This window comes from Aptenodytes patagonicus, chromosome 3, assembly GCF_965638725.1.
Source record: "Aptenodytes patagonicus chromosome 3, bAptPat1.pri.cur, whole genome shotgun sequence".
Lineage (NCBI taxonomy): Eukaryota > Metazoa > Chordata > Aves > Sphenisciformes > Spheniscidae > Aptenodytes > Aptenodytes patagonicus.
This window is the reverse complement of record NC_134951.1, coordinates 30,680,156-30,706,739: the sequence shown is the minus strand read 5'-3', so window position 1 is coordinate 30,706,739 and position 26,584 is coordinate 30,680,156. Positions and strand designations below refer to the sequence as shown.

Here is a 26,584-nt window from a genome sequence, read left to right as displayed (position 1 = left end):
CCAGTTTCTATCCTGTTATCATCATAACCCTAAAAGGCCTTGCAAGAGTCCCTTTAGATTTTCAGACTTGTTTTATAACGGAGAATAGATCCTTGGCCCCAAGCTTTATAGTTGGATTTGACGTCATTTTTGCAATTGTTAGCAGGAGCAGTTTTGGTGTAAAGTAGTATAATTTTTGACACTAGTAGCAGGGCATACAGTAGTACCCTTCTTGGGAGGGTGTGCTACCAGGCCCTGCGCCTGGCAGGACTGCGGGACCTCCGTCGGGATCGGCTCCTTGTCGCCTGCCGTTCCCTGGAGGAAACCCGGCCGCCCCGCTGATGGCGCTCTCTTCTCCCAGAATAAGCTGGGACTTGCTGTTCGGGGCTTAGAGCTCGCCCCTCATCACGATCCCTCCTCCTTTGCTGCTCCCGCTGTGTTCGGCGCCAAGTGCTGTGGGACCTCCGCTGGGATCGGCTCCTTGTCGCCTGCCGTTCCCTGGAGGAAACCCGGCCACCCCGCTGACGGCGCTCTCTTCTCCCGGAATAAGCTGGGACTTGCTGTTCGGGGCTTAGAGCTCGCCCCTCGTCGCGATCCCTCCTCCTTTGCTGCTCCCGTGTTCGGCGCCAAGTGCTGTGGGACCTCCGCCGGGATCGGCTCCTTGTCGCCTGCCGTTCCCTGGAGGAAACCCGGCCGCCCCGCTGACGGCGCTCTCTTCTCCCAGAATAAGCTGGGACTTGCTGTTCGGGGCTTAGAGCTCGCCCCTCGTCGCGATCCCTCCTCCTTTGCTGCTCCCGCTGTGTTCGGCGCCAAGTGCTGTGGGACCTCCGCCGGGATCGGCTCCTTGTCGCCTGCCGTTCCCTGGAGGAAACCCGGCCGCCCCGCTGATGGCGCTCTCTTCTCCCAGAATAAGCTGGGACTTGCTGTTCGGGGCTTAGAGCTCGCCCCTCGTCGCGATCCCTCCTCCTTTGCTGCTCCCGCTGTGTTCGGCGCCAGGTGCTGCGGGACCTCTGCCAGGATCGGCTCCTTGTCGCCTGCTGCTCCCTGAAGGAAACCCGGCCTGCCCGCTGACGGCGCTCGCTCCTCCCTGAGGAGGCCAGGACATCCTGTTCGGGCCTTGGAGCTCGGCCCTCATCACGAACGGTGTCCTGAGCCCTGCTCTGCTGCTGTCTCCTGCTGCTTGAGAGATCGTAGCGCTGGGCGTGCTGAACCCTGTTGTGGCCATCATGGTGCCGCCTTGGGGACCTACTTTGGCCCCTCTCTGGGGCCCTGGCGCGGCCACCGCTGTGGTCTGTCCTGGCAGAGCTGCGGTGCTGGCGGCCTGAGGAATGACGCCGCCTCCTCTCCGCAGAGCGGGGCTGAGATCTCCCTCCTTGAGCATGACTGGCAGAGCTGTTGTACTGCACAATGTGGTACACCTCATAGTTACTGGCTCCCACCTTGTGGTAGATGTAGTGGAAAGGCCACCGGCAGATTGGGCACACAGCTCTTCTGCGGGACCACTCCAGTATGCAGGAGAAACAGAAAATGTGCCTGCACCAGCTCACAGAGGCTTCGTCATTAATGGTATCTAGGCAGATTGGGCACATTAGGTCCTCAGAAGCATCCAGTGGCGCAGCCTGGGGCACCTGGCTGGTGCTGGCAGCAGGGGAAGAGGTGCCGTCTTCTGCCAAGTCCTTCTCCAACGCCATCTCGCACTGCAAACAAGAGATACAAAGCTCATGACCTGCCCTAGAAACGCAACCTGCAGGAAGCAGCAAAGACGTGGAAGTTGAGTGCTAAAGCCGCTCTCCATCATTTATCAGCAGTCCTGGTTAACGGGGGAGGTCCCGGATGACTGGAGGCTTGCCAATGTGACGCCCATCTACAAGAAGGGCCGGAAGGAGGATCCGGGGAACTACAGGCCTGTCAGCCTGACCTCAGTGCCGGGGAAGATTATGGAGCGGTTCATCTTGAGGGCGCTCACAAGGCCTGAGCGGGACAACCAGGGGATCAGGCCTAGCCAGCACGGATTCATGAGAGGCAGGTCCTGCTTGACCAACCTGATCTCCTTCTATGACCAGGTGACCCGCCTAGTGCATGAGGGAAAGGCTGTGGCTGTGGTCTACCTGGACTTCAGTAAGGCCTTTGACACCGTCTCCCACAGCATTCTCCTAGAGAAGCTGGCGGCTCACGGCTTAGACAGGTGTACTCTGTGCTGGGTCAAAAACTGGCTGGACGGCCGGGCCCAGAGAGTTGTGGTGAATGGAGTGAAATCCAGTTGGCGGCTGGTCACGAGCGGTGTTCCCCAGGGCTCAGTACTGGGGCCGGTCTTGTTCACTATCTTTATCGATGATCTGGACGAGGGGATCGAGTGCACCCTCAGTAAGTTTGCAGACGACACCAAGTTGGGCGGGAGTGTTGATCTGCTCGAGGGTAGGAAGGCTCTGCAGAGGGACCTGGACAGGCTGGATCGATGGGCCCAGGCCAACTGTATGAGGTTCAACAAGGCCAAGTGCCGGGTCCTGCACTTGGGCCACAACAACCCCATGCAGCGCTACAGGCTTGGGGAAGAGTGGCTGGAAAGCTGCCTGTTGGAAAAGGACCTGGGGGTGCTGGTTGACAGCCGACTGAACATGAGCCGGCAGTGTGCCCAGGCGGCCAAGAAGGCCAATGGCATCCTGGCCTGTATCAGAACTAGTGTGGCCAGCAGGAGTAGGGAAGTGATCGTGCCCCTGTACTCAGCACTGGTGAGGCCGCACCTCGAATACTGTGTTCAGTTTTGGGCCCCTCACTACAAGAAGGACATTGAGGTGCTGGAGTGTGTCCAAAGAAGGGCAGCGAAGCTGGTGAAGGGTCTGGAGAACAAGTCTTATGAGGAGTGGCTGAGGGAACTGGGACTGTTTAGCCTGGAGAAAAGGAGGCTGAGGGGAGACCTTACTGCTCTCTACAACTACCTGAAAGGAGGTTGTAGTGAGGTGGGTGTTGGTCTCTTCTCCCAAGTAACAAGTGATAGGATGAGAGGAAATGGCCTCAAGTTGCGGCAGGGGAGGTTTAGATTGGATGTAAGGAAAAATGTCTTTACTGAAAGAGTGGTTAAACATTGGAACAGGCTGCCCAGGGAAGTGGTTGAGTGCCCATCCCTGGAGGTATTTAAAAGACGAGTAGATGAGGCACTTAGGGACATGGTTTAGTGGGTGGTGGTGTTGGGTTGACGGTTGGACTCGATGATCTTAGAGGTCTTTTCCAACCTCAATGATTCTATGATTCTATGATTCTAAAGAGTTGCCCACTTTGCCTCAGGGCTGTGCTGGTGTTGCCACAAATGCCGGGGGCCATCCCGGGGCAGATGAGAGATACCAGGGGTGTCTTTGCATGTTCCTGCTCTCAGGGCAGGGTGGTGACTGACCTCTCTGACACGTGCAGGCAGAAATTGGGAAGGCAGGAAAGCAGTTCCTGGCGTCTCAGCAACAGCAGCCTGAGCCTGGGGACGTGGCAGGTCGGGACCAGTGCCCCGGGCCCTGCCAGTGTCCCCGTCTGGCAGATCCTCTCTGTGCCCTCAGAAGGGAGCCTGTGGGATGGGGGTCCTTTGTCCCCCCCACCTGCAGATGTCTATCCTCGACTGATGAGGACAGCACTGTGGCCCTTCAGGGCTGCCCCACGCCCCAAAAGGATTGATGTCACGGGGGTCACAGTGACTCTCTGGTGACATCACAAGGTTTTCGGGGACCACACCCAGAAGACACAAGCCCCATCCTTGGGAAACAAAAATTTCCCAGATAGCTCATCTCACAAGACTGCCCCACTGTCAAGCAGAATCCCGTTGCTGTATTTTTCATATAAATTTTGGACACCAGGTTTCACCGTTCATATCCAGCACTACATTCTGTTTTAGAAATAAACCATGTCAAGGCATTTCTTACTCCTTGGCCGACTTTACAGGCCGAGGGAAGTGATCCTTCCCCTCCGCTTAGCACTGGGGAGGCCACACCTGGAGTACTGTGTCCAGTGCTGGGCTCCCCAGCACAAAAGAGAGATGGACATACTGGAGAGAGTCCAACAAAGGTCCACAAGGATGATGAAGGGACTGGAGCATCTGCAGTGAGGAAGGGCTGAGAGAGCTGCCTCCAGGCTGTTCAGCCTGGAGAAGAGAATACTCCGAGGGGGATCTTTTTCAGTGTATTTCAATACCTGAAGGGAAGGTGCAAAGAAGACAGAGCCAGGCTCTTTTCAGGGGTGCCCAGTGACAATGGGCACAAACCGAAACGCAGGAGCTCCCTCTGAACATCAGGGAACCCTTTTTTACTGTGAGGGTATGAGGGTAACCGAGCACTGGCACAGGTTGCCCAGGGAGCTTGTGGAGTCTACCTCTGTGGAGATACTCAAAAGTTGTCTGGCTGTGGTCCTGGGCCACCAGCTCTAGGTGGCTCTGCTTTACCAAGTGAGGTTGGCCCAGATGACCTCTGGAGGACCCTTCCCACCTCAACCATTCTGTGATTCTGTGACTCAAAGCACACTCGTGCAAGTAGAGAAGGCACATTCAGGTTGCCTGACGTGGGAAGATTTGAACGTTTCTATATGCTCATGAAGATGCAGGTTTCCCTCATGGGAATGTATCATCCATGAGGCCTCCACCTTTTTTTTTTTTTTCCTTCAGGGGATTTATAAGTGACTGCACAGAAAACTAACAGGCAAAACAAAAGCGTGAGGGCTGCAATGAGTTGGAATGTAGGAAGCCTGCAGAGGGTGGAAGCAAGGACAGGTAGCCTGGGAGGAATACAGAGAAATTGTCCGAGCAGCCAGGGATCAGGTTAGGAAAGCTAAAGCCCTGATAGAATTCAGTCTGGCCAGGGACATCAAGGGCAACAAGAAAAGATTCTATAGGTATGTCGGGGATAAAAGGAAGACAAGGGAAAATGTGGGCCCTCTCCAGAATGAAACGGGAGACCCGGTTACCCAGGATACGGAGAAGGCGGAGGTACTCAATGACTTTTTTGCCTCGGTCTTCACCGGCAAGTGCTCGAGCCTCACCGCCCAAGCCACAGAAGGCAAAGGCGGGGACTGGGAGAATGAAGAGCCGCCCACTGTGGGAGAACATCAGGTTTGAGACCATCTAAGGCACCTGAAGGTGCACAAGTCCCTGGGACCCAATGAGATCCATCCGCAGGTTCTGAAGGAACTGGCGGATGAAGTTGCTAAGCCACTATCCATTTGAGGTATTTGAGAAGTCGTGGCAGTCCGGTGAAGTTCCCACTGACTGGAAAAGGGGAAACATAACCCCCATTTTTAAAAAGGGGAAAAAGGAAGAGCCGGGGAACTACAGGCCAGTCAGTGTCACCTCTGTGCCTGGGAAGGTCATGGAACAGATCCTCCTGGAAGTTATGCTAAGGCACATGGAGGACAGGGAGGTGATTCGAGAATGCCAGCATGGCTTCACCAAGGGCAAGTCCTGCCTGACTTTCTATGACGGAGCAACTACATCAGTGGACATGGGAACGGCTACAGATGTCGTCTATCTGGACCTCTGTAAGGCCTTTGACACGGTCCCCCACAACATCCTTCTCTCTAAACTGGAGAGGTATGGATTTGATGGGTGGACTGTCTGGTGGGTGAGGAATTGGTTAGGTGGTCGCATCCAGAGGGTAGTGGTCAATGGCTCAATGTCCAGATGGAGACTGGTGACGAGTGGCGTCCCACAGGGGTCTGTATTGGGACCAGTACTGTTTAATATCTTCATCAGTGACATAGACAGTGGGATCGAGTGCACCCTCAGCAAGTTTGCAGATGACACCAAGCTGAGTGGTGTGGTTGACACGCCAGAGGGACAGGATGCCATCCAGAGGGACCTGGACAAGCTCAAGAAGTGGACGCGTGTGAACCTCGTGAGGTTTAACAAGGCCAAGTGCAAGGTCCTGCATGTGGGTCGGGGCAACCCCCAGTATCAATACAGGCTGGGGGATGAAGGAATTGAGAGCAGCCCTGCCGAGAAGGACTTGGGGGTCCTGGTGGATGAAAAGCTGGACGTGAGCCAGCAATGTGTGCTGGCAGCCCAGAAGGCCAATCGTCTCCTGGGCTGCATCCAAAGAAGCGTGGCCAGCAGGTCGAGGGAGGTGATTCTGCCCCTCTACTCTGCTCTGGTGAGACCCCACCTGGAGTACTGCGTCCAGCTCTGGAGCCCTCAGCAGAAGAAAGACATGGACCTGTTGGAGCGGGTCCAGAGGAAGGTCACAAAAATGTTCAGAGGGCTGGAACACCTCTCCTATGAAGAAAGGCTGAGAGAGTTGGGGTTGTTCAGCCTAGAGAGGAGAAGGCTTTGGGGAGACCTTATTGCAGCCTCTCAGTACTTAAAGAGGGCTTATAAAAAAGGTGGCGGCAAACTTTTTAGCAGGGTCTGTTGCGACAGGACAAGGAGAATGGCTTTAAACTAAAGGAGGGTAGATTGAGACTAGATGTAAGGAAGAAATTTTTGACGCTGAGGGTGGTGAAACACTGGCACAGGTTGCCCAGAGAGGTGGTAGATGCCTTGTCCCTGGAAACATTCAAGGTCAGTCTGGATGGGGCTTTGAGCAACCTGATCTAGGTGAAGATGTCCCTGCTTGTTACAGGGGGGTTGGACTAGATGACCTTTAGAGGTCCCTTCCAACCCAAAGTATTCTATGATTCTATGATTGTATGAGTTAAACAGCGGAGTGAAACCAATTAAAGTCCCACAGGTAGTCTCACTCTTGGTAAATCCACAAGGTCTTGTTCACATACTAGTAATGTCTGAAAAGCCCAACTGAAGTAGTCTTTCTTTAACTTGAGCAAAGACTCCACTTTTATTCCAAAACTTTCTCAGTCAAAAAGAAAGCACAAGACTGGGAAGGGGGAGGGTAGAGTCACAGGGGCTGGTGGAAGTTTGGAAGGGGAGCAGTTTGTCCCAAGCTTCAGTTCCCGTCCATCTTGCCTACTGACCACACAGACTTAAAAGTATCTATCATCTTCATCACCTCCTCAGGAGAGTTTAATAGTGTTTAAGGCCAATAGTGTCCTGGCTTGTATCAGAAATAGTGTGGCCAGCAGGAGTAGGGAAGTGATCGTGCCCCTGTACTCGGCACTGGTGAGGCCGCACCTCGAATACTGTGTTCAGTTTTGGGCCCCTCACTACAAGAAGGACGTTGAGGTGCTGGAGCGTGTCCAGAGAAGGGCAACGAAGCTGGTGAGGGATCTGGAGAACAAGTCTTCTGAGGAGCGGCTGAGGGAACTGAGGTTGTTTAGCCTGGAGAAAAGAAGGCTCAGGGGAGAACTTATTGCTCTCTACAACTACCTGAAAGGAGGTTGTGGGTGTTGGTCTCTTCTCCCAAGTAACAAGTGATAGGACGAGAGGAAATGGCCTCCAGTTGCACCAGGGGAAGTTTAGATTGGATATTAGGAAAAATTTCTTCACCAAAAGGGTTGTCAAGCATTGGACCAGGCTGCCCAGGGAAGTGGTTGAGTCACCATCCCTGGAGGTATTTAGGAGATGTGTAGATGTGGTGCTTAGGGACATGATTTAGTGGTGGACTTGGCAGTGCTAGGTTAACGGTTGGACTCGATGATCTTAAAGGTCTTTTCCAACCTAAATGATTCTATGATTCTAGTTTAATATATGTGTACAAATAGATAACACTTTCCTCACTTGGCTTTGAGAATTACCTCGCTTACTAGTGTTCACAATGCATCTGAGAAATTAATTCCTTCATTTCATTCCAATACTTACTGCACTTGCAACACTTTTCCCTCTTTTGTTCACCTTTGTCTCTCTTCTCTGCACCCCCATAGCACAAACCTTTGTATAATTGCATTGGAGCTATTGTAAAAGAACTTCCTATCTATTAAACCTGCCTGAACTAATTATTTTACTGCAGAATATTGCTTTGTAAGCTTGCGCTTAATTGATGCTTGCTCCCACTGAATGCAACATACCACTTTTTTTTCCAGGTATATTAAAGTATTTTATAAAAATGAAACTTGTCCTCCTGATGCTTTTAGTGATTAAAAATAACTTTCTAATCCTAAATTAGGGAACGTGTGTCCCATCTGAGGTTTTAAAAGAGCTCCTAAGTGGCATTTGAGATCTGCTGGGGCAGGCTTTAAATAAATTATTTGATCTAGAATAGGCAGCATAAACATTTATTAACAAATCATGACATGGGCTGTTGTCTTATATACATTTTTCCTTACGTTTGTTGTAAGTCAAAGAAACTTGTATATGTGTTACAGATTGCTGTCACTGTGTTACTGTTCTCCGTGCTTGCTTTCTGGGCCTTGAAACTGCATGTTTCTCAGACCCACAGCTGTCTCTTTTCTGCTATAATTCAGTTATAATTAACTCATTATAAGTATTGCCAGTTTCTTTGCTGTCAATAATGGTACTGCTGCAAATGCAGTTTTTTCAGTAGTACCTGTACTATCAGGAAGCTCTCAGGCACTGTATTAGATGTTCTTTTCAGGGTAATAAATTCAATTGTTTGTTATTATCTGTTGCTTATAGAGCTTTAGGGAATAAAGAACGCCAAGCTATTAAACCTGAATATATTTTGGGGTTGTTTTCCTAAATTCTATAGAATGTTCTATGTATCATCATTATTATATATATAATGATTACTTACTGCATTTCTTTAATGAAGAATCTTTTTGTGCAAGAGTTAACTTTATTTCTTATGTTATTTTGCACAACCTTTATATAATTCAGAAGCATTTGAATGGAAACTCAGTAACAACAAGAAGTTTCTTCAGTTTTTTACTACTCTTACTGAAAGTTAGCCATTGCAGTTAGAATCTGACTTCATTCTGACAGGTCACATTTACAAAATAGCATCAAGCTGTCATGATGTGATCCTCTTTAAAAGACTGATAGGCTGAGCTCTTCCTGCTCTCGCTGAGATCATTTGGCTTCAGTTTCAGCTGGGAAGAATTAGTTGAGGAGTACGACTGGTGGACTGTCACCTCTGCTTCTCAGCACTGGCGACAGTCCAGGTTTTTTCAAAGACAACAGTACGTGTCACGTGAGTGCAAACAGCACAGGTGTTCAGTGCACAGTCTGTATTATAATAGGCAAGTTTAAAGTTACTGAGGATGACAAATATGTCACTGATTGCTCTCTTTTTAAATATTTTTCAGAAATTGAAAAATTTCAGGGTTCTGAAGGCAAGAAGGAAGATGAAGAAAAGAAATACCTTGATGTTATCAGCAACAAAAACATAAAGCTGTCAGAAAGAGTTCTGATCCCTGTCAAACAATATCCAAAGGTACTGTAAATATAGTCTGACACTTGTTTAATCTTTCTTAATAGAATGATGAAAAAGTCAATATACTTAAACATTTTTATTAACTCTTAGTATGCAGGCTTTGCGATATTAAAAAAAAAAAAACAACCTAGAAATGAAGCTCCTATTTGAATTTACCTGTTATTATCTATTATATGTTCTAACTTCTGTCTTGGGGCCTTTCAGAAAAGCTATTGAAGTGAATGAGAATTTTTTTTTACTTCAAGTAGGTTTTTTAGCTGGTCTTTAGGCAAACTGTTGAGAAGTTTTCTCATAGTTGCTTTTTTCACAGGTACCGTCTTTTTAGAAAATAAAAGACCAGTTAACAAAAAAAGTATTCTAGCAGAATAAAGAAAAAATGTTTCAATAACTCTGAAAAGTCAGCTTAAGTGTGCTGCAGCTTACTCACACAGGAGTTGGGGGATTTTCTCTGGTGTAATAAGTTTTAAAAGATAAAGTAGCAGGATTACTGCAAGCTATGACTTTGGCAATGTATGTCCGTGTTTATAAAATTCAAATGTCTTTCCACCACATACTTTCTTCATATTGTTTTTTGTTCTCCTCACTGCTACATATTATAATTAAAAAAAGCATTTTTTTTCTTGCAGAAGAGACCCAAATTCAGCTGCTTGCCTGAAGTTTTAGTTTTTATTTTACATGAAAGAAGAGAATGTTGGTGTCTTTTTTTTTGTGTAGTGTTGTATTTTACATAAACAGTTATTTTAATAGTATTCAAAGTGAAATGGTAAACATCTCCATTTATCTCTAGAATATTTTTTTCTTGCTGATTTATTATCACACGGTATTTGGTTCACCATTAGCCTTGATTACACTCTCAGCTTTTTGCTTTATACTTTCTTCAGTAAAAGCAATAAATTACAATGCGTTAAAAGCCTATCAAACAAAATGAAAGGTGTAAAAAATTGAGATTCAGTGATTCCAGCTGACATTTACCTCCTGACTAGTGAATATAAAACTGAGATAATGTAATCATCCAAATGGTAAAGACCTTAGAAATGCACACAGTGCTATTAGGAATTACTTTCTTGCTGCATAGCCTGAGGTGCTTTGACTAGATTTGTGGTATTTTGTGTAAATGCTATAGGTGACCTGAAGTTCTTAATAAGAATGTAATAGTGCTGTAACTTTATAATGGCAATGTGATAATTATTCAGAATACTATTTGATGAAGATAGTAGAATGAAAGACAAACTATTTTAAAGACAAATGCAATAATCTATCCAATATAGTGCCTGAATATGATTAAATTAACCTTCATTTACTTTAATGAGCTTGTTATATTAATGAGTAGTAAAAGATATAAAGCATTCCTACAGGTTTTGAGCAGTGAAACAAAAAAATCAGTGTGATGGAAATGAAATACTTATTCAGTAATGCAAAATACACTCATGGAAAGTTTCTGTAGTTGATTTGCTAGCAATATTCCATGCTCAGCATGGAATTATTCCCAGAACTGCGGGTTTCCTGCTACCATCTAGTAACCATCCTTCAAGGTTGCATTTGCCATTTGTATCAAACTGCTGATTGCTGTGGTCTAGCATCTTATCTTTTCTTGATGAATTGTATACATTAGGATAGTCAAAATCAGTACACAGTGATTGCTTCAGATTGCTTTATAAATAGCAAAAAAAAGTAGAAATCGGGTTAAAAAAAAAGACATTAATTTTATATATTCAGCAGAATATGGTAATAAGAGCAGTTGATCAGACCTGTACTTGTAAACAGTGAAGAGAATTGCAGTATGATTTCACCTGAGAGGCATTTGTATTTGAAAGAACATTATTTTAAATTATTCATTCATTGTTTGCTGATAAGATTATTTTGGGCAGTGTTGGGTGAGCTGGGTTCTGTAAATCATAAAAAAGTGTCCAAGAGTATAAAATTTTGGAAAAAAAATTCTGACCAGTTAAAAAAAAAAAAAATCATGTGGTTTATAGACTCTCTATTTAGGAATGAGATCAGTCCTTTAATGACATTTGCTCTTATTTAACTACATGTAGAGATATAAATTGCTCCAAGGGAACCCTTGGCCTAAAGGTTTATTATGGTCTGTAGGTTAAGCTGCAGTGAGGGTAGATCCCTTCAGTGACAGCTGTAGAGTCAGAAGCAGCATTCTAAGATTTGAGCAAAAGTTAACTGAACACAAAAGGCTTCTAGTGGCTAAACAGCTTTTGAAGTTGCAACATAAGTATTATAAAATTGTCTCTACTCAAGTGTCTGATTTCTGAAATTGCTGGTGCAGACAGCAGCAAAATAAAATCAAAGACTGTGATTAGCAACAGCTGTCTTACGTTACCAGCTCTGTTAAAGATAAAGGCCTCTCTCCTCTTCTGTAAAATAGAGATCTAAAAAAGAAATAAGGGTGTTACTTGATAGTTCAGCAATGATCTTTTCTGAGGTTGATTATTTTAAATCTCAGCAGCCCAAGTAAAAACAGCATCTCGTTTACACACACTCCTCCGTGCAGCAGATCTTTTTAATGCCCTCAAAATTTCTTCTGAAACAATGATTCAGTGTCTTGTGTTTGTTGATCCTTTTTCCTGTCCCATAGTGCCATTTTCTTACTTTCATGATACGTGAATTCCAGCTAAGGCAGACCAACAAAAATACTCAGAAGACTATTTGTTACTGACTTTTCCATTTTTCAGCTTTTGTAGCTGTTCAGTTTAAAACTTGCATGAAAATACCAGGGGCTTGTTCATAAAGATTTTGCCATTTAGTCATATTCAGTTGAATGTTGTATTTCAAATACATCAAATATGGGAAAAGAGTGAGTTATTTTAAAAAAAAAGAAAGAAAGAAGCAAGCAGAGTCTGAAATGGTCTTGTTGCTGAAAAACAAAAGCCACAATTTAGAGGCTTGATGGGAAACTTTGTCATTTGCATGCCAATACCTAGCTCTCAGAGAGTCAGAGTTACTGTATGGGCTTAGGGTCAAAACACCCAAACAAATGTGACTTACACCTTCAGTTATTGTCATGAAAATTTTTCTGGAAAACCTTGGATTTTCAGTAAGCATTTTCTCTTCATATGAATTACAAAAAAGAGTTACTTTGGTTCGAGTTACTACCTTATCAACTCCAAAAACCACTGTTGTATGTTGAAGATGAAGGAACCCAAGTCAGTTCAAATACATAGATTTAATGATTTCTTTCCAGTTGTTCTTTCTAGAAATTAAATTCTTACCTGGTTAAATCTGGGTTTGGGTATTTCTTTTCCTTCTGATCTATCAACAGGTAAATTAGTCTAAACCTAATGGAGTTGAAATAACATGGACAAATTTAGAGCCAAAATGCTGAGTTAAGTTATTTAATTGCATGACAGTTCACATTCAAGATAAAGAATTTCCAGTTTTGACAAATTTCAGTTACATTGAAATTGCACATTCTGGGAAAAAAACAAACAGCAGTTGATTAAGGAAGAAATTTTCCAAGTTACTTAGTTACTGACGACTGGGAGGTGCAGTGAAGTTGGAGGTGATGACACCTGGAAGTAATGAACTCTTCTTCTTTCCAGTGAGGGACAGAAATCAATGCAATGTCTTCTGAACAAAAGACAGTGTTTAATAGTTTTCTAATGATATGATTATTGAATAAAGATAGATTTGTCTATAAATAAAAAAGGATAGGATATTTATTATATAGATATAATTATGTAAGTATAATACTAAATGAAATTAATTACAATTTGCTCTGTTGCTAGAGTGAGTCATAAAGTTAGAAAGTTTTAAAACAAAATCTCAGTTTAAGTACAGAATTATAACTCCATTTTCCCTCTATTGGTTTGTTAGATAATGAAAACTGTCAAAATATAAGATACTGGAAGTATGTCCTGCTAACTACCAGGATCTGGTAGGGGTGACAAAGATGACAAGCAGGTTGATTCTTCTGAATGACTTCACTGATGTAAAGTTGCGAACTGCGAGGCACTGTGGCTTCAGAGGATGCAGTGTAATAAAGCCTCTTCCCTGCACAAAGGCTCAGCTGACGGACAATAATGGTCTCGTTCAGAAAAATGGTCTGGCTTCAGCTGAGCTCCTTAAGTCCTTGCTGGCTTCCTCCTGGACGTTTAACTACCATGTTTTTGGAGAAAAAAAAAAAAGGGGGTTGAAAAAAACCTTTGAATGGCTGGCACCCTGCTTTAGAGTATGTGTTTCTGGGGAAGAGACTTAAGCTAATGTTGATGAATACTGTAAATTAAGTTACATTCCAGATTCTTTATATTCTTTGTTTTGCCTGTTTTATGATGGTTCCTTGAATGATGAATGACTCGACTGAATTCACCTTTTTCATTCTCAAGTGGTTTTTTAAACTGGTTGTGTTGTATATAACATGTCAGGTTGGAGACACTGCTTGAAATTTATTTGTTCAAGTGAAATCTTATTTTAATCTTAGTGATATATTAAAACAGAATTCACAGGTCATTTGAACAACAAAGTACTGTATTTCTTTTGCATATATTACACCTCAGAGTGAATCTCTCCACTAAAAACTTTCTTAGAGGGCATTTGAAACAAATTTTGGATGAAATAACCATTTGCAGGAGAAGAACTGGTTTTGTGCTTTTCCTCTTTCTAATAAATTTAGCATAAGTCAATGGGATTATTTTATTTGTTTTAAATAGTCCCCTATGGAATTACAAATCATTCCAGTGAGCTTGAACACAGAGATTGTATTAATGGAAGTCCTGTCCAGGTACCAGCAGTAAGGCAGCTATCAGCACTTAATCAGTCATTTCTCAGTTCTATCAAGTATGCAATTCATTAAATAGGTAAAGTTCATTGGTGCTTAGTAACCTGCAACATTCCTTTTTCACATGTATGTAAAATGTATCCTTCCCGTATGTATGTTGTTACATAGATCAGATTAGAAAAGTAAGAGGCTGTCTATATTAGTATAGCAGAAATTTCTCAGGATAAGAAGATGTATATCAACTGAGCTGAGATTTGTTTCTGAAATTTCCCTCATTAACCATTATTCCAGTTAATTACTGTATTTTGTAGTGTGTCAATTCTATGTTAAAAATATACAAGCAAAAAAAAAATTTCTGAAGTAATTCAGAAGACTCCTGTACAGAAGACAGATCTATGAATATTATTCTCCCCAAAACTGAAAAGAAGAACTTACTTTCTTGGTATACTTTATTCAGTAGTATTTCATACAGAGAAACAAAATGTTTCTTATGTTTCTGTTCAGTATATTTGGAATTTTAATTACAGTTATGAACACACAAGAAAAAATACAACTGATAGTAAGGGGAAGATGTCACATACTGGTGACGATGTGGTAAGAGAATTGAAAGAGAACAGGGTAAAGATTTTGGATAGAAATGAGCACAGAGAAACTTCAGTCACAGTATCAGTAGAAAAAGACCCTCATTAATGAGGAGAGAGTGAAAAAGGATAGTCATGCCTGAGACAGAGGCAAGAGCAAATAGACTGGAGGATGGGACAGAAGGTTCGATGCACAAAAAAGAACTGTATGTGCAGTGATGTTTCATTACATGGGGAAATAATTAGGAAAAGGGACATAAAAGAGGTAAGAGACAGGAAGAGTAAGAGAAATGCAATGGTTGAACTCAAAGACAAGGCAAAAAGAACAATTCATTACTGCATTAAGAGAACGTTCAGAAGTGGGTGTGGGGGCCAGTCTGAACTGGTGGATATGCTGATTTTCTGGCAAGCAGTTATCTACTGATTGACATCTGCTGCCAAATAAAATGCTATTTTCCAACCAATTGGACCTCCTTTGTTTTTTGACTTTTGGTTCCTTCTACAAAGACTTTTGAGAAATCAGGGTGAATTGCTTTTCTCTTGGCATGAATTTGTGAATTATTTTTTAAGTATGAAAACAAACTTTATTATAGCCGTAGTTCCCAATAAAAGTGTGTGAGCAAAGGAGAAAAAGATCTAGCGTGGAGGCAGTTCTGTTGTCCCTTAGTGTTTTCAAATGTGTGTGTTTCTCTGTGTATATTAAGAATCTATTTGGTCTGATCATTTATTGCTCTCTTGTAAGATAAATTTATCCAAATGTGCTGTTCTTAAAAATAGTATATGACTTAAGCATCTTTGTACACTTAAGCCTCTGTGAGCAGTTTCTGCAGTTCCTTGAACAGATTTTTGCCATTTACTAACCAGTAGTTTGGCTTCCATTGTTTTGTATAGTCACCTCCTTTTTTTGTGATAATTTGTTTAAGGAGCATGTAAACCTGGCTTTGCAAATGTGTTCCTTTGTTCAGTTTAAGAATTTGAGACCTTGTTTAAAACCTTAGCTTTATGTAGCACATAATATAGAAAGTTTTTGTTTGCAAGCTTGTCCAGTGCACAGTGTAAGTTAAAATGATCTTGACTTTGGTGCAGTTCTGCCCCCTTTGTGCTTGGCTTCAGCTTAGCTAGATTTCAGCCTTTAAGGGATGGCTCGTTTTGTTCATTACTTTGACTTTCTATAAGTGCAGATACACAAAACATCTGACAAGTCAGAAAAATAAACAGTATGTATATAAAAAATCTTTAATATTGCAGTGCATCTTTTACTATTTTAAAGATTCAAATAAAACTCAAAATTGTCACAGCGCTGAATAATATTTGTTTATATCATTTTATACTTCATAAACCCATGACTTCAAGCAAATAACTCATGCAAACTGACCGGTGTTAAAGAATCCATTGTGAAGGGTGAGCTTTTCTGTTCTTGTTCTGTCTTTAACGTCTGGCTCAGACAATGAATATGGTGATTATTCTTTTTATTTAGCATTCTCCTTCTTTTATGTTTTGTTTCTCTCAAAACTGACAGTTGCTATTCTGCTTTCAAGGCAATTGTTGTCATATTAATCATCTCCAGGTGACTTGTGTGTTTAGTTCCCTTTTAAGTAAGATAGGAAGAAAAAGATATAGTGATATGTCCATTAGATGGATGGACAAGAAAATATAAAATTTCTAAGGAAAATGGGACCTGGGCTGTCAGTTCAGTGAGTAGCCAGGACTTCAAACTGTGATTTATATTGCTGTAATGAAATGAGGACGTTGTTGATGCATAAGGCAAAAGGAAAATTTGATCTGTCACTCAGTCCTGGAGATGTTTCAGGAAATTGGAAAAAAACTCCGATATTTTTAATAAAAAGAAACAGAGAATATCCCTACAGAATAGGGATTTTTACCTGCCCTACCAGTATTTTTTTTTTTTCTCCCATGTAAGACAAGAAAAGCCTTTATACTTGGAAGGATACTAGAATTTAGACTGATGCCAAACTAAATCTAAAGATTATGCTTGTTCTGTTTTTCAACTGAATTCTTTAAAGAGAAGCCTGAACAATGGAAGGCAGAAAATTATTAATTTAGCTAAAGTGTACTGCACTGAAATTGATGCCATGAATAGTTGTTTAAATAAAGAATGCTTTCTCATATGTCTTGAAAGATTTCTACCCCTACCAGGTCTTGATGAAGTAACTGAACAGGCGTCTTTGTAACAAAATATCACTTTTTTTTTTTATAAATTTATGGGGGGGGATTCAAACTTCCTTTTTAGTTAAGACCATTTTAATTTTCATATTCAAGTGTAGTTGTCGCCCATAATCTCTGATCCACACACCACCAGGAATAATAGGGGCAAAAACTTGTTTATGTCCTGTGTTGAATCTGGAATTTAGTAGTATTTGATGCTTTCATTAAATCTCTGGTTTCTGGAGTCACTGATATACAGAAAATTATTACAGAAAATTTACATAAAGTGTTTAGTACTTCAGATTCAGAAAAATCTCTTGAAAAGGTACTTGAATAAAAACAATTCAGTGATGAAAGACCAGGCCCTAATTAAGCTGCTCAGATACTAGAAAAAGTACCTGTGAGTGGTATACTATTTCATTTCTGCTTCATACCAAATTTCCTATTAATCTGTATTTTCTATCCTGATCATTAATTTTATTTCAAACGCTAGCAGAAATATTTCAAAATTCAAATTATAGTTTTTCAATATTGTCGACTTCTTTGCTACAAATAAAAAGCTATTTGTAACCAAGGTATTTGCTTTAAATCACTTCTGTATGAACTGTCCAACTAATTCTGAAAAGTGGAATCAAGTGTGTGAACACTTGAATAGAGAAAAAGTGTAAAAGCAGTTATATTCATTTTTGTTTTTCTCGATATCTTCCTGTATTCCACCTGAAGAGAAAAGGCAAAACCTCTCAAACTTCAAAACCTCATTCCACCTCTCCTAAATTTTCTTACGAGTGATGTAATTCTGCTATTCAGTACAGTTTTTCATTATTTCCAACTGTATTAAAAAACAAAAATACATACAAATCTTCTGTCCTGCATTTAATGACAACAGGTATTTGGAAAATTCAGACAAATACTTTAGCTGTACTTTCAGTAAAATACGTGAATAAAACTTCACACACATTTTTCTTTTCTGACTTATTTAGGACCTGATCTTTTGCCCATCTCTCTACTAACCTTTTCCATCAGGAGATGAACTCTGACTCCAGTATCTTGCAGAACTCTTGAGTGGATACAGAAAATAACTTGATTTTAATAGGTTCTAATTTTTGTTAATGATTTTTTTGTTTTCATATCACTGCTGTTGAAATCAGCTCCCACAACATTAGCTAACCTCTTTGTCATGCTGAGAAATTTTGCTCTGTACAGACCTCTTCAGGAATTGCTTCATAAAATTGTTCCTGACTGCAGAGAATAACTTGTACTCCAGATAACATTGTAGAGATTCGCCTCTCTCTTTCATTTAACCATCCGTGGCTATATAAATCTTTAACAATGTAATTAAAACAGCAACAACATAATTAAAAACAAGTGGCACAAAAAATATTCCCAACATTAAAGGACTTCCCCCCCTCCCCCCCTTTGATTATATGATTTTTGAAAGATTTTTCACGGGATATCTTTCCTTTATTTATACACGCAGGTATGTAGTTCAGCCTCCAGCTTTTACTGTTTTCTTCCTTGAACTCATCCTTAACATTACAGACAGGGGCACTCAGTTACTACTTTGTGATTTACAAGGACTTACTCTGTGTTATTATGGTGGAATGCAGTATTGCCTTCCATATTTCAAGGTACGCTTTTAGAGTAGTTATAATTTAACATTGCGTGTTGCAGGGCTCTCAAAGGCCAAAACTGAGTTGGAGACACCCTTTGTACTCAACACGCTCAATAAGTAGACTGGTCTTGCTCCAAGGAGTTGGCAGGCTGGAAAACACAACATAAGTAGGAAATGAGGCAAATAAAAAGATTGGGAAGAGAGAGATGGTAGTTGGTAGCAGCAGTGTGGAATACAGAGAGAGATGGTAGCTGGTAGCAGCAGTGTGGACTACAGACAAGTTCTAGCCACTCGCCAGTGGGAACATTGGTTGTGTCTCTTGTTTTCTAAGCCACCAAATCTCTTGCATTCCTCTTTATTCTTCTTTTATTATTCCTATTTGGGTGGGGCAAGGGGAACAGAAGAAAAATATAATTCATAACACTAATAAAATAAGTTTGAGAGCAGGCAGGAGTTCAGCCTGCATTATCAGACAATCCTTATCAGGAGCATGACTTCGTGTTAATGGTACACAGATTGTATATGATTGATTGTGGAGATGTGCTCCACCTACACCGAAGGATATTTGGGTTTTTGTTTGCAATTACAGCAGCATTGTTTCTTCCTCTGCTATTTGTATTAATGGAGGATTTTTGGACTAAAATCTGTCTTCCGTATCATCAGTGCAAGTTCAATGTTTTCAAAGGACCCAGCTTTTGGAAACTGAGGGGAGTTCAGCAAGCAAGTCTGTTGGTGGTTTATGATAAGAAATAGAATCTAGCTCACTTCCACTTACCTGTGTTGCTGCTTAAAGACTAAAAAGGGTAGTGAACAGTAAAAATTAAGTTTTGTCTCTAAATACACAGTGAATCAGATCTAGTAAAACTTTCAAATTGGACCTATGCTTCGTGAGAAATATAAAGCAAACAATTAATTAGGGTGAGATTTATCAAAGTACTGTTGACTTCAGTAGGAGCAGAACTAAGCCAATGATGTCTACTGATCAAAAAGCTCACCTACTTTGTGATCAATTTTGGATGACTTGTGTCCTGGTCTCGGCTGGGATAGAGTTAATTTTCTTCCTAGTAGCTGGCACAGTGCTGTGTTTTGGATTTAGTATGAGAATAATGTTGATCACACACTGATGTTTTAGTTGTTGCTAAGTAGTGCTTACACTAGTCAAGGACTTTTCAGCTTCTCATGCCCTGCCAGCAAGAAGCTGGAAGGGGGCACAGCCAGGACAGCTGACCCAAACTGGCCAAAGGGATATTCCATACCATGTGACGTCATGCTCAGTATATAAACTGGGAGGAGTTGGCTGGGGGGTGGTGACTGCTGCTTGGGGACTGGCTGGGCATCGGTCAGCAGGTGGCGAGCAATTGTGCATCACTTATTTTGTATATTCTTTTATCATTATTATTATCATCATCATTATTTTCCCTTCCTTTTCTGTCCTATTAAACTGCCTTTATCTCAACCCACAAATTTTACTTTTTTTTTTCCCCAATTCTCTCCCCCATCCCACTGAGGTGGGGGAGTGAGCGAACGGCTGTGTGGTGTTTAGCTGCCTGCCGGGTTAAACCACAAGAACTTCTTATTTCCTTTTTTCCTGCTAGCTTTTAAGAGGATGAGTTACCAGTTATGTTAGCATTTATAACATCAATATCTTAAAGTTGCAAGGCAGTAGAAGAAAATACTTTATGGTAAACTGGTTCTTCTACACGATTTTTTTTTTTTAATATCCTTAAAAATAGCGAGTTTAAAAAATATACAGGAGTCTATTATCGTTTCATAGACAATAAGAAAGAAATTGAAAGACTTGAGGAAGTCAGGCAAAAACACCAGGAGGCCTGCATGGATGAACAAGGAGCTCCTGGACAAACTCAAATGCAAAAAGGAAACCTGCAGAGGGTGGAAGCAAGGACAGGTAGCCTGGGAGGAATACAGAGAAATTGTCCGAGCAGCCAGGGATCAGGTTAGGAAAGCTAAAGCCCTGATAGAATTCAGTCTGGCCAGGGACATCAAGGGCAACAAGAAAAGATTCTATAGGTATGTCGGGGATAAAAGGAAGACAAGGGAAAATGTGGGCCCTCTCCAGAATGAAACGGGAGACCCGGTTACCCAGGATACGGAGAAGGCGGAGGTACTCAATGACTTTTTTGCCTCGGTCTTCACCGGCAAGTGCTCGAGCCTCACCGCCCAAGCCACAGAAGGCAAAGGCGGGGACTGGGAGAATGAAGAGCCGCCCACTGTGGGAGAACATCAGGTTTGAGACCATCTAAGGCACCTGAAGGTGCACAAGTCCCTGGGACCCAATGAGATCCATCCGCAGGTCCTGAAGGAACTGGCAGATGAAGTTGCTAAGCCACTATCCATTTGAGGTATTTGAGAAGTCGTGGCAGTCCAGTGAAGTTCCCATTGACTGGAAAAGGGGAAACATAACCCCCATTTTTAAAAAGAGAAAAAAGGAAGAGCCGGGGAACTACAGGCCAGTCAGTGTCACCTCTGTGCCTGGGAAGGTCATGGAACAGATCCTCCGGGAAGCTATGCTAAGGCACATGGAGGCCAGGGAGGTGATTTGAGACAGCCAGCATGGCTTCACCAAAGGCAAGTCCTGCCTGACTAACCTAGTGGCCTTCTATGACGGAGCGACTACATCAGTGGACATGGGAAGGGCTACAGATGTCATCTATCTGGACCTCTGTAAGGCCTTTGACACGGTCCCCCACAACATCCTTCTCTCTAAACTGGAGAGGTATGGATTTGATGGGTGGACTGTCTGGTGGGTGAGGAATTGGTTAGGTGGTCACATCCAGAGGGTAGTGGTCAATGGCTCAATGTCCAGATGGAGATCAGTGACAAGTGGTGTCCCTCAGGGGTCTGTATTGGGACCGGTACTGTTTAATATCTTCATCAGTGACATAGACAGTGGGATTGAGTGCACCCTCAGCAAGTTTGCAGATGACACCAAGCTGAGTGGTGTGGTTGACATGCCAGAGGGACGGGATGCCATCCAGAGGGACCCGGACAAGCTCAAGAAGTGGACGCGTGTGAACCTCATGAGGTTCAACAAGGCCAAGTGCAAGGTCCTGCATGTGGGTCAGGGCAACCCCCAGTATCAATACAGGCTGGGGGATGAAGGAATTGAGAGCAGCCCTGCCGAGAAGGACTTGGGGGTCCTGGTGGATGAAAAGCTGGACGTGAGCCAGCAATGTGTGCTGGCAGCCCAGAAGGCCAATCGTCTCCTGGGCTGCATCCAAAGAAGCGTGGCCAGCAGGTCGAGGGAGGTGATTCTGCCCCTCTACTCTGCTCTGGTGAGACCCCACCTGGAGTACTGCGTCCAGCTCTGGAGCCCTCAGCAGAAGAAAGACATGGACCTGTTGGAGCGGGTCCAGAGGAGGGCCACGAAAATGATCAGGGGGATGGAACGCCTCTCCTATGAAGAAAGGCTGAGAGAGTTGGGGTTGTTCAGCCTAGAGAAGAGAAGGCTTTGGGGAGACCTCATTGCAGCCTATCAGTACTTAAAGGGGGCTTATAAAAAAGATGGCAGCAAACTTTTGAGCAGGGCCTGTTGTGACAGGACAAGGGGGAATGGTTTTAAACTAAAGGGGGGTAGATTGAGACTAGATGTAAGGAAGAAATTTTTGACGCTGAGGGTGGTGAAACACTGGCACAGGTTGCCCAGAGAGGTGGTGGATGCCCCATCCCTGGAAACCTTCAAGGTCAGGTTGGACGGGGCTCTGAGCAACCTGATCTAGTTGAAGATGTCCCTGCCCATGGCAGGGGGGTTGGACTAGATGACCTTTAGAGCTCTCTTACAACCCAAACTATTCTATGAGTCTATAAATGTATCTTGTGGAAGAGAGATTGTATAATATGGTAGCTTAGGTAAGAACAGAATGCATAAGATATATATTATGCTACATCTTGATGAAAGAGAAAGATGCTTTTCCTATAAGAGTAAACCAAAATACCTACTGCAAGAAGTTTAAAACAGCTGGAAAGGCTTTTGTTGTGGGTAGGCAGCTAAGCCGCTCACTCACTCTCCCCCAGTGGGATGGGGGAGAGAATCGGAAAGATAAAACAGTGAAAACTCATGGGTTGAGATAAAGACAGTTTAATAGGTAAAGCAAAAGCTGCACGAGCAAACAAATACAGAATTCATTTGCACAAAGCAAAACAAGGAATTCATTCACTGCTTCCCATCAGCAGGCAGGTGTTCAGCCATCTCCAGAAAAGCAGGGCGCCATCACGCATAACAGTTACTTGGGAAGACAAACGCCATCACTCCGAATGTCCCCCCCTTCCCCCAGCTTTATATAGCTGACTGAGCATGACATCATATCGTATGGAATATCCCTTTGGTCAGTTGGGGTCAGCTGTCCTGGCTGTGTTCCCTCCCAACTCCTTGGCCATCCCCATCCTTTTCGCTAGCAGGGCAGAGTGAGAAACACAGGAGGCCTTGAAGCTGTGCAAGCAATAGCTAGAACTTCGGTGTGTTATCAACACTGATTTGGTCACAGATTCAGAACAGAGCACCATACCATCTGCTATGAAGAAAATTAGCTCCAGCCAGCCAGATCCAATACAGCTTTTCAATTGGAAATGCTGCTATCACATAGGATGTGAGATTTACTTTCTTTTAGTTGTGGTACTGTTTCATATAAATATTGTTAATAATAATAGTAATGTTTTTAATAAGGAAATCTAGTGCAGTATGAGTATCATATGCTGATTTTTTCTCTTACAGACAATCAGTCGACTTGGGTGTTAGCAGAGAATTAAAGAACAGTAAACTGATAACTTTAAGTGAAGTAGTATGGTTTAAAGAGTTTCTTAGCAACTTGCTAAAGTTGCTGTTAACGTAAATACTTACTTCCTTTTAAACACTGAAAAAAGATTTAATATTTAAAGGCAAAAAAGCCACAGTGGACACTTTAGAATTACTGCAACAGGTAGTTGCTGGTCATTTTTCCATGTGCCTCTGCTGTTCTAGTGTAAGCTGATCAAATGTTTTGTAAGTGCAGAGTCTGCATGAACTAATCAGTTCTTGAAGTCAAATGTACTGTTTTGTCTTACACAAACACTCCTGAAGAATCTTTTTGCCTCTTGAAGCTGAAGATGAAATCTGTTTTCTGTCTCTTCAGGCTCTTTTCCTCTGTTCAAGTGGGTTACAAGGTCACTTCAAAGTAATCATTAATGTCATTTATAATAACTCTCAGGTGAAGTTAGCTAAAAATTTTGAAAATGGCTTATAAAATAAAATATTAACACAAAAGCTAATGCTCTGCATTGATCACTTTGCAATAGACCTAATGATTACGCAGGAGGTAATACAGCTCATCGTAGAACAATTCAGGTTTCAACAGTACCTAAATACACAAGCAGCTCCTTGAACATCAGAGCTAAGGAAGCTATTTCTACACGTCCGTGTCTTTTGGTTAGCTGTGAGCTCTGATTTGACATTTTTCCCATGGCTGTATGGTGACAAAAGTTTTCTCTTCTGTGGATCTTCAGACCTCTTATGAGCTTATGGCACAGCCTTTGCCTTAGTTTGAACGTGTCCTATCCAGCTCCATGCTCTCTCCAAACTTCAAAGATCTTACTTGTCTGTGAAGTAGCCACCTCTTTCAAACTGACTTGAAGTCAACCTATGAGGTCAATAGTTACTAGGGAAAAAGACTACACAAGATGGATGATCACCTTGCCTTGGTTCCCTGTGAAAGGCTTGGAAAACACATGGCCTAAAAACCCGTGGGTCATTTGTCTCCTCGCACAGGGCACAGAGAAAGCCTAGGCCAAATATGGCGACAGGGGCATACAAGCAGCCTTCTCCAGAGCTGGTGAGCCCCATGCAGTGTGAATGTGAGTCTGTCTGGCCCAGTTCGTTTAGTGACAAGGGTTTCCTCCCTCTTCAAGATTGTCATTTGAGTGGTTTTGTAACTCCATTGCAACTTTCCATGGATTTTGGTGGCTTCTTCCCTATTTCTCAAGCTTCCCACATATCATCAGAGATCTTTAAAACATAATTATGTGTTGCTATATAGAGGACTATGGTGATGAAAGGAATTTAGATTCAAAATGCTCTCTTACTTGCTGAGCTGCAGCTATTTAGCCTAGAGTGTGTTTGACCTCAGCCTACTTCTTTCCTGTTTTGTTTTTACTCACATTGAGCAAACAAAATAAACAGGTGATGCTTTCATATGAGGAGCATGCAAAGGATGTGTGCTAATTTTGAAGAACTCTGTTTCATAAATATATCTTTCAGGGGTTTATTAGAACATAAATTTTATTGTGTTTTATTAAAACTTATTAAAAATACATTTCCCATTTTCAGCCTTTATAGCCCAGTAGTAGCATCGGTATATAAATATTCTCAGGAACTCAAAGAATCAGTTGCAAGCCTGTTCAGTTGATAGATTTAGATTTTCAGTTAATAGTAGAACCACAGGTTTATTCAGAAATTATTGTGTTTCCGTGGTTTGGGATTGGGAGTCAGAAGGAAAATATTACAAACTATGAGGAAACCATGCCCTCCCTCTTTTTTTTTCAAGAAATGTAGCAATGCACAGGGCTGTTACTCATACATTCTTAAAAAAAGATGGGGGGGAGGCAATTTTTCCATCACTTTTCCTAGATATAAAATCATAGTTTTGTTCCAACAGGATAGATTTAGAATGGGTGACGAATATAGCAAAGATATGTTTCCATCTACCTACTGAGATCATAATCCTGTTATCTAGGTAAGGAGTAAGTAGCACTAAGGTAAATACTATCACATATGAATTATTCTACTGCAAGAAATGTACACCATGGCATACATAGCATGATTGCACACCATTTGCTCACTAATCACTGGTTTCCAAGCTGATAGACCACCTACTGTCTGATGAGAGAAACTGTTTATTGTTTATGTCAACTCAGCAAGAGAGAATTAGATCTTCTTCAGCTGGTTATTTTTAACTGAGGAAAATTCACTGGAGCAATGCTTAATGAAATATTAAAAGAAAAATTATACAGGGTATAGAGAACCATTCAGTAATGATAATAATAATGAACCTGTTTCTTAGAAATTAAAGAAATTTCGTTTTAGTTGTGAATGAGCTATTCCTCCATCATTTATTGAGAAACAAACTGGTGGGTAGCAGAGCTCCAGAAAAAAACTTTCTGAAAGAGAACAATTTATTGCTGCTTTTACCGGCAAGGAATTCTTTCTGTCTTTTTGTCTTTTTTCTTTTTCTGATATACTGGCTATATTGTTTCAGACTGGGTAAAAGAGAACCCTGTCTTAGGCTACTCCTTATCACCTTGCTTTAAATACTGATTTTCTGATTGAGTGAAAGTGGTCTTTGGGAGAAATAGAAAATTTTTTGTGTAAGCTGTAAAACGTTAGCTTAATTACTCACATAGATACTAGATACTGTAAACGCATAGCTTTATATAGAAATAAAAAAGTGGATATAATATAAGACCACATTTTATGTCATGTCCCAGCATGATGCAAGACAGTGCTTTTTTGTTTTGCTAGTTTTCAGACCTGAGAGCCTGCATTCTCAAGCGTTTCCAGTGCATTTGTCATGTTGCCTGAAATAATCAACATAGTTAAGTAGATAGGTTATCTGCAGATTTCCAAGGTATATAAGTACTTTTACAGATACTAGAAAGCACACCAGATTTTTGCTAGATCATACATCATACACTGATGTATGATGACTATATTGCCAAAACTTCATTTGACATCTAGTGTTTATAAAACTCTTTTCTTGCTCATGATAGTATTACTTTTTTTTCATGGGAACCTCACTTCTTTTCCAGAAATCCCTAATATCATGTGTGGGTGTGAAGACACTGAAGGTGATTAGTATATACAGCAACTCTTGTCTCCAAACTTTGCAAAATACACATTTTAAAATTCAAGCATATAAATCACATTTTGGATGTGTTTTGTCTTACTGCATTGTCTTACTTTATTCACAAGTTGCTCGTGATTTACACCATATAACAGACAAGGGACTTACAAAATTTCAAACTGAAATTTAAGCCATTTTTAGGAAAATGTCACTAACGAAGCCATTAACAACTGTATTGTGCAGTCCCATAAGAGTAGCTAACTCATGTAGAACAGAGTGATAAACCCCTGAAATGAGGGGTTCATAATGTAAGCGCTGACACTAACAGAATTCTAGAGGCGTGAGTGGTGTCACTGTAATTAGCTTAGAGCTAGTACAGATCATGTTTTAGTATTCTTTCAGCCTCTGCGAGAAGAGATGGTTTATTTCTTTCAGGCGTA

The 26,584-nt window shown here is 42.1% G+C and overlaps 1 protein-coding gene across 3 annotated transcripts in view; it reads left to right on the top strand.

Annotated features, from left to right (window-relative positions):
* The window catches only part of KHDRBS2 (KH RNA binding domain containing, signal transduction associated 2), a 420,140-nt gene that overhangs the window by 69,618 nt on the left and 323,938 nt on the right, over positions 1 to 26,584 (top strand). For all 3 annotated transcript variants that reach the window (XM_076332985.1, XM_076332984.1, XM_076332986.1), the window contains exon 2: positions 9,100 to 9,227. In XM_076332985.1, the coding sequence (XP_076189100.1) occupies positions 9,100 to 9,227 (128 nt within the window). The remainder of the gene's footprint in view (positions 1 to 9,099; positions 9,228 to 26,584) is intronic.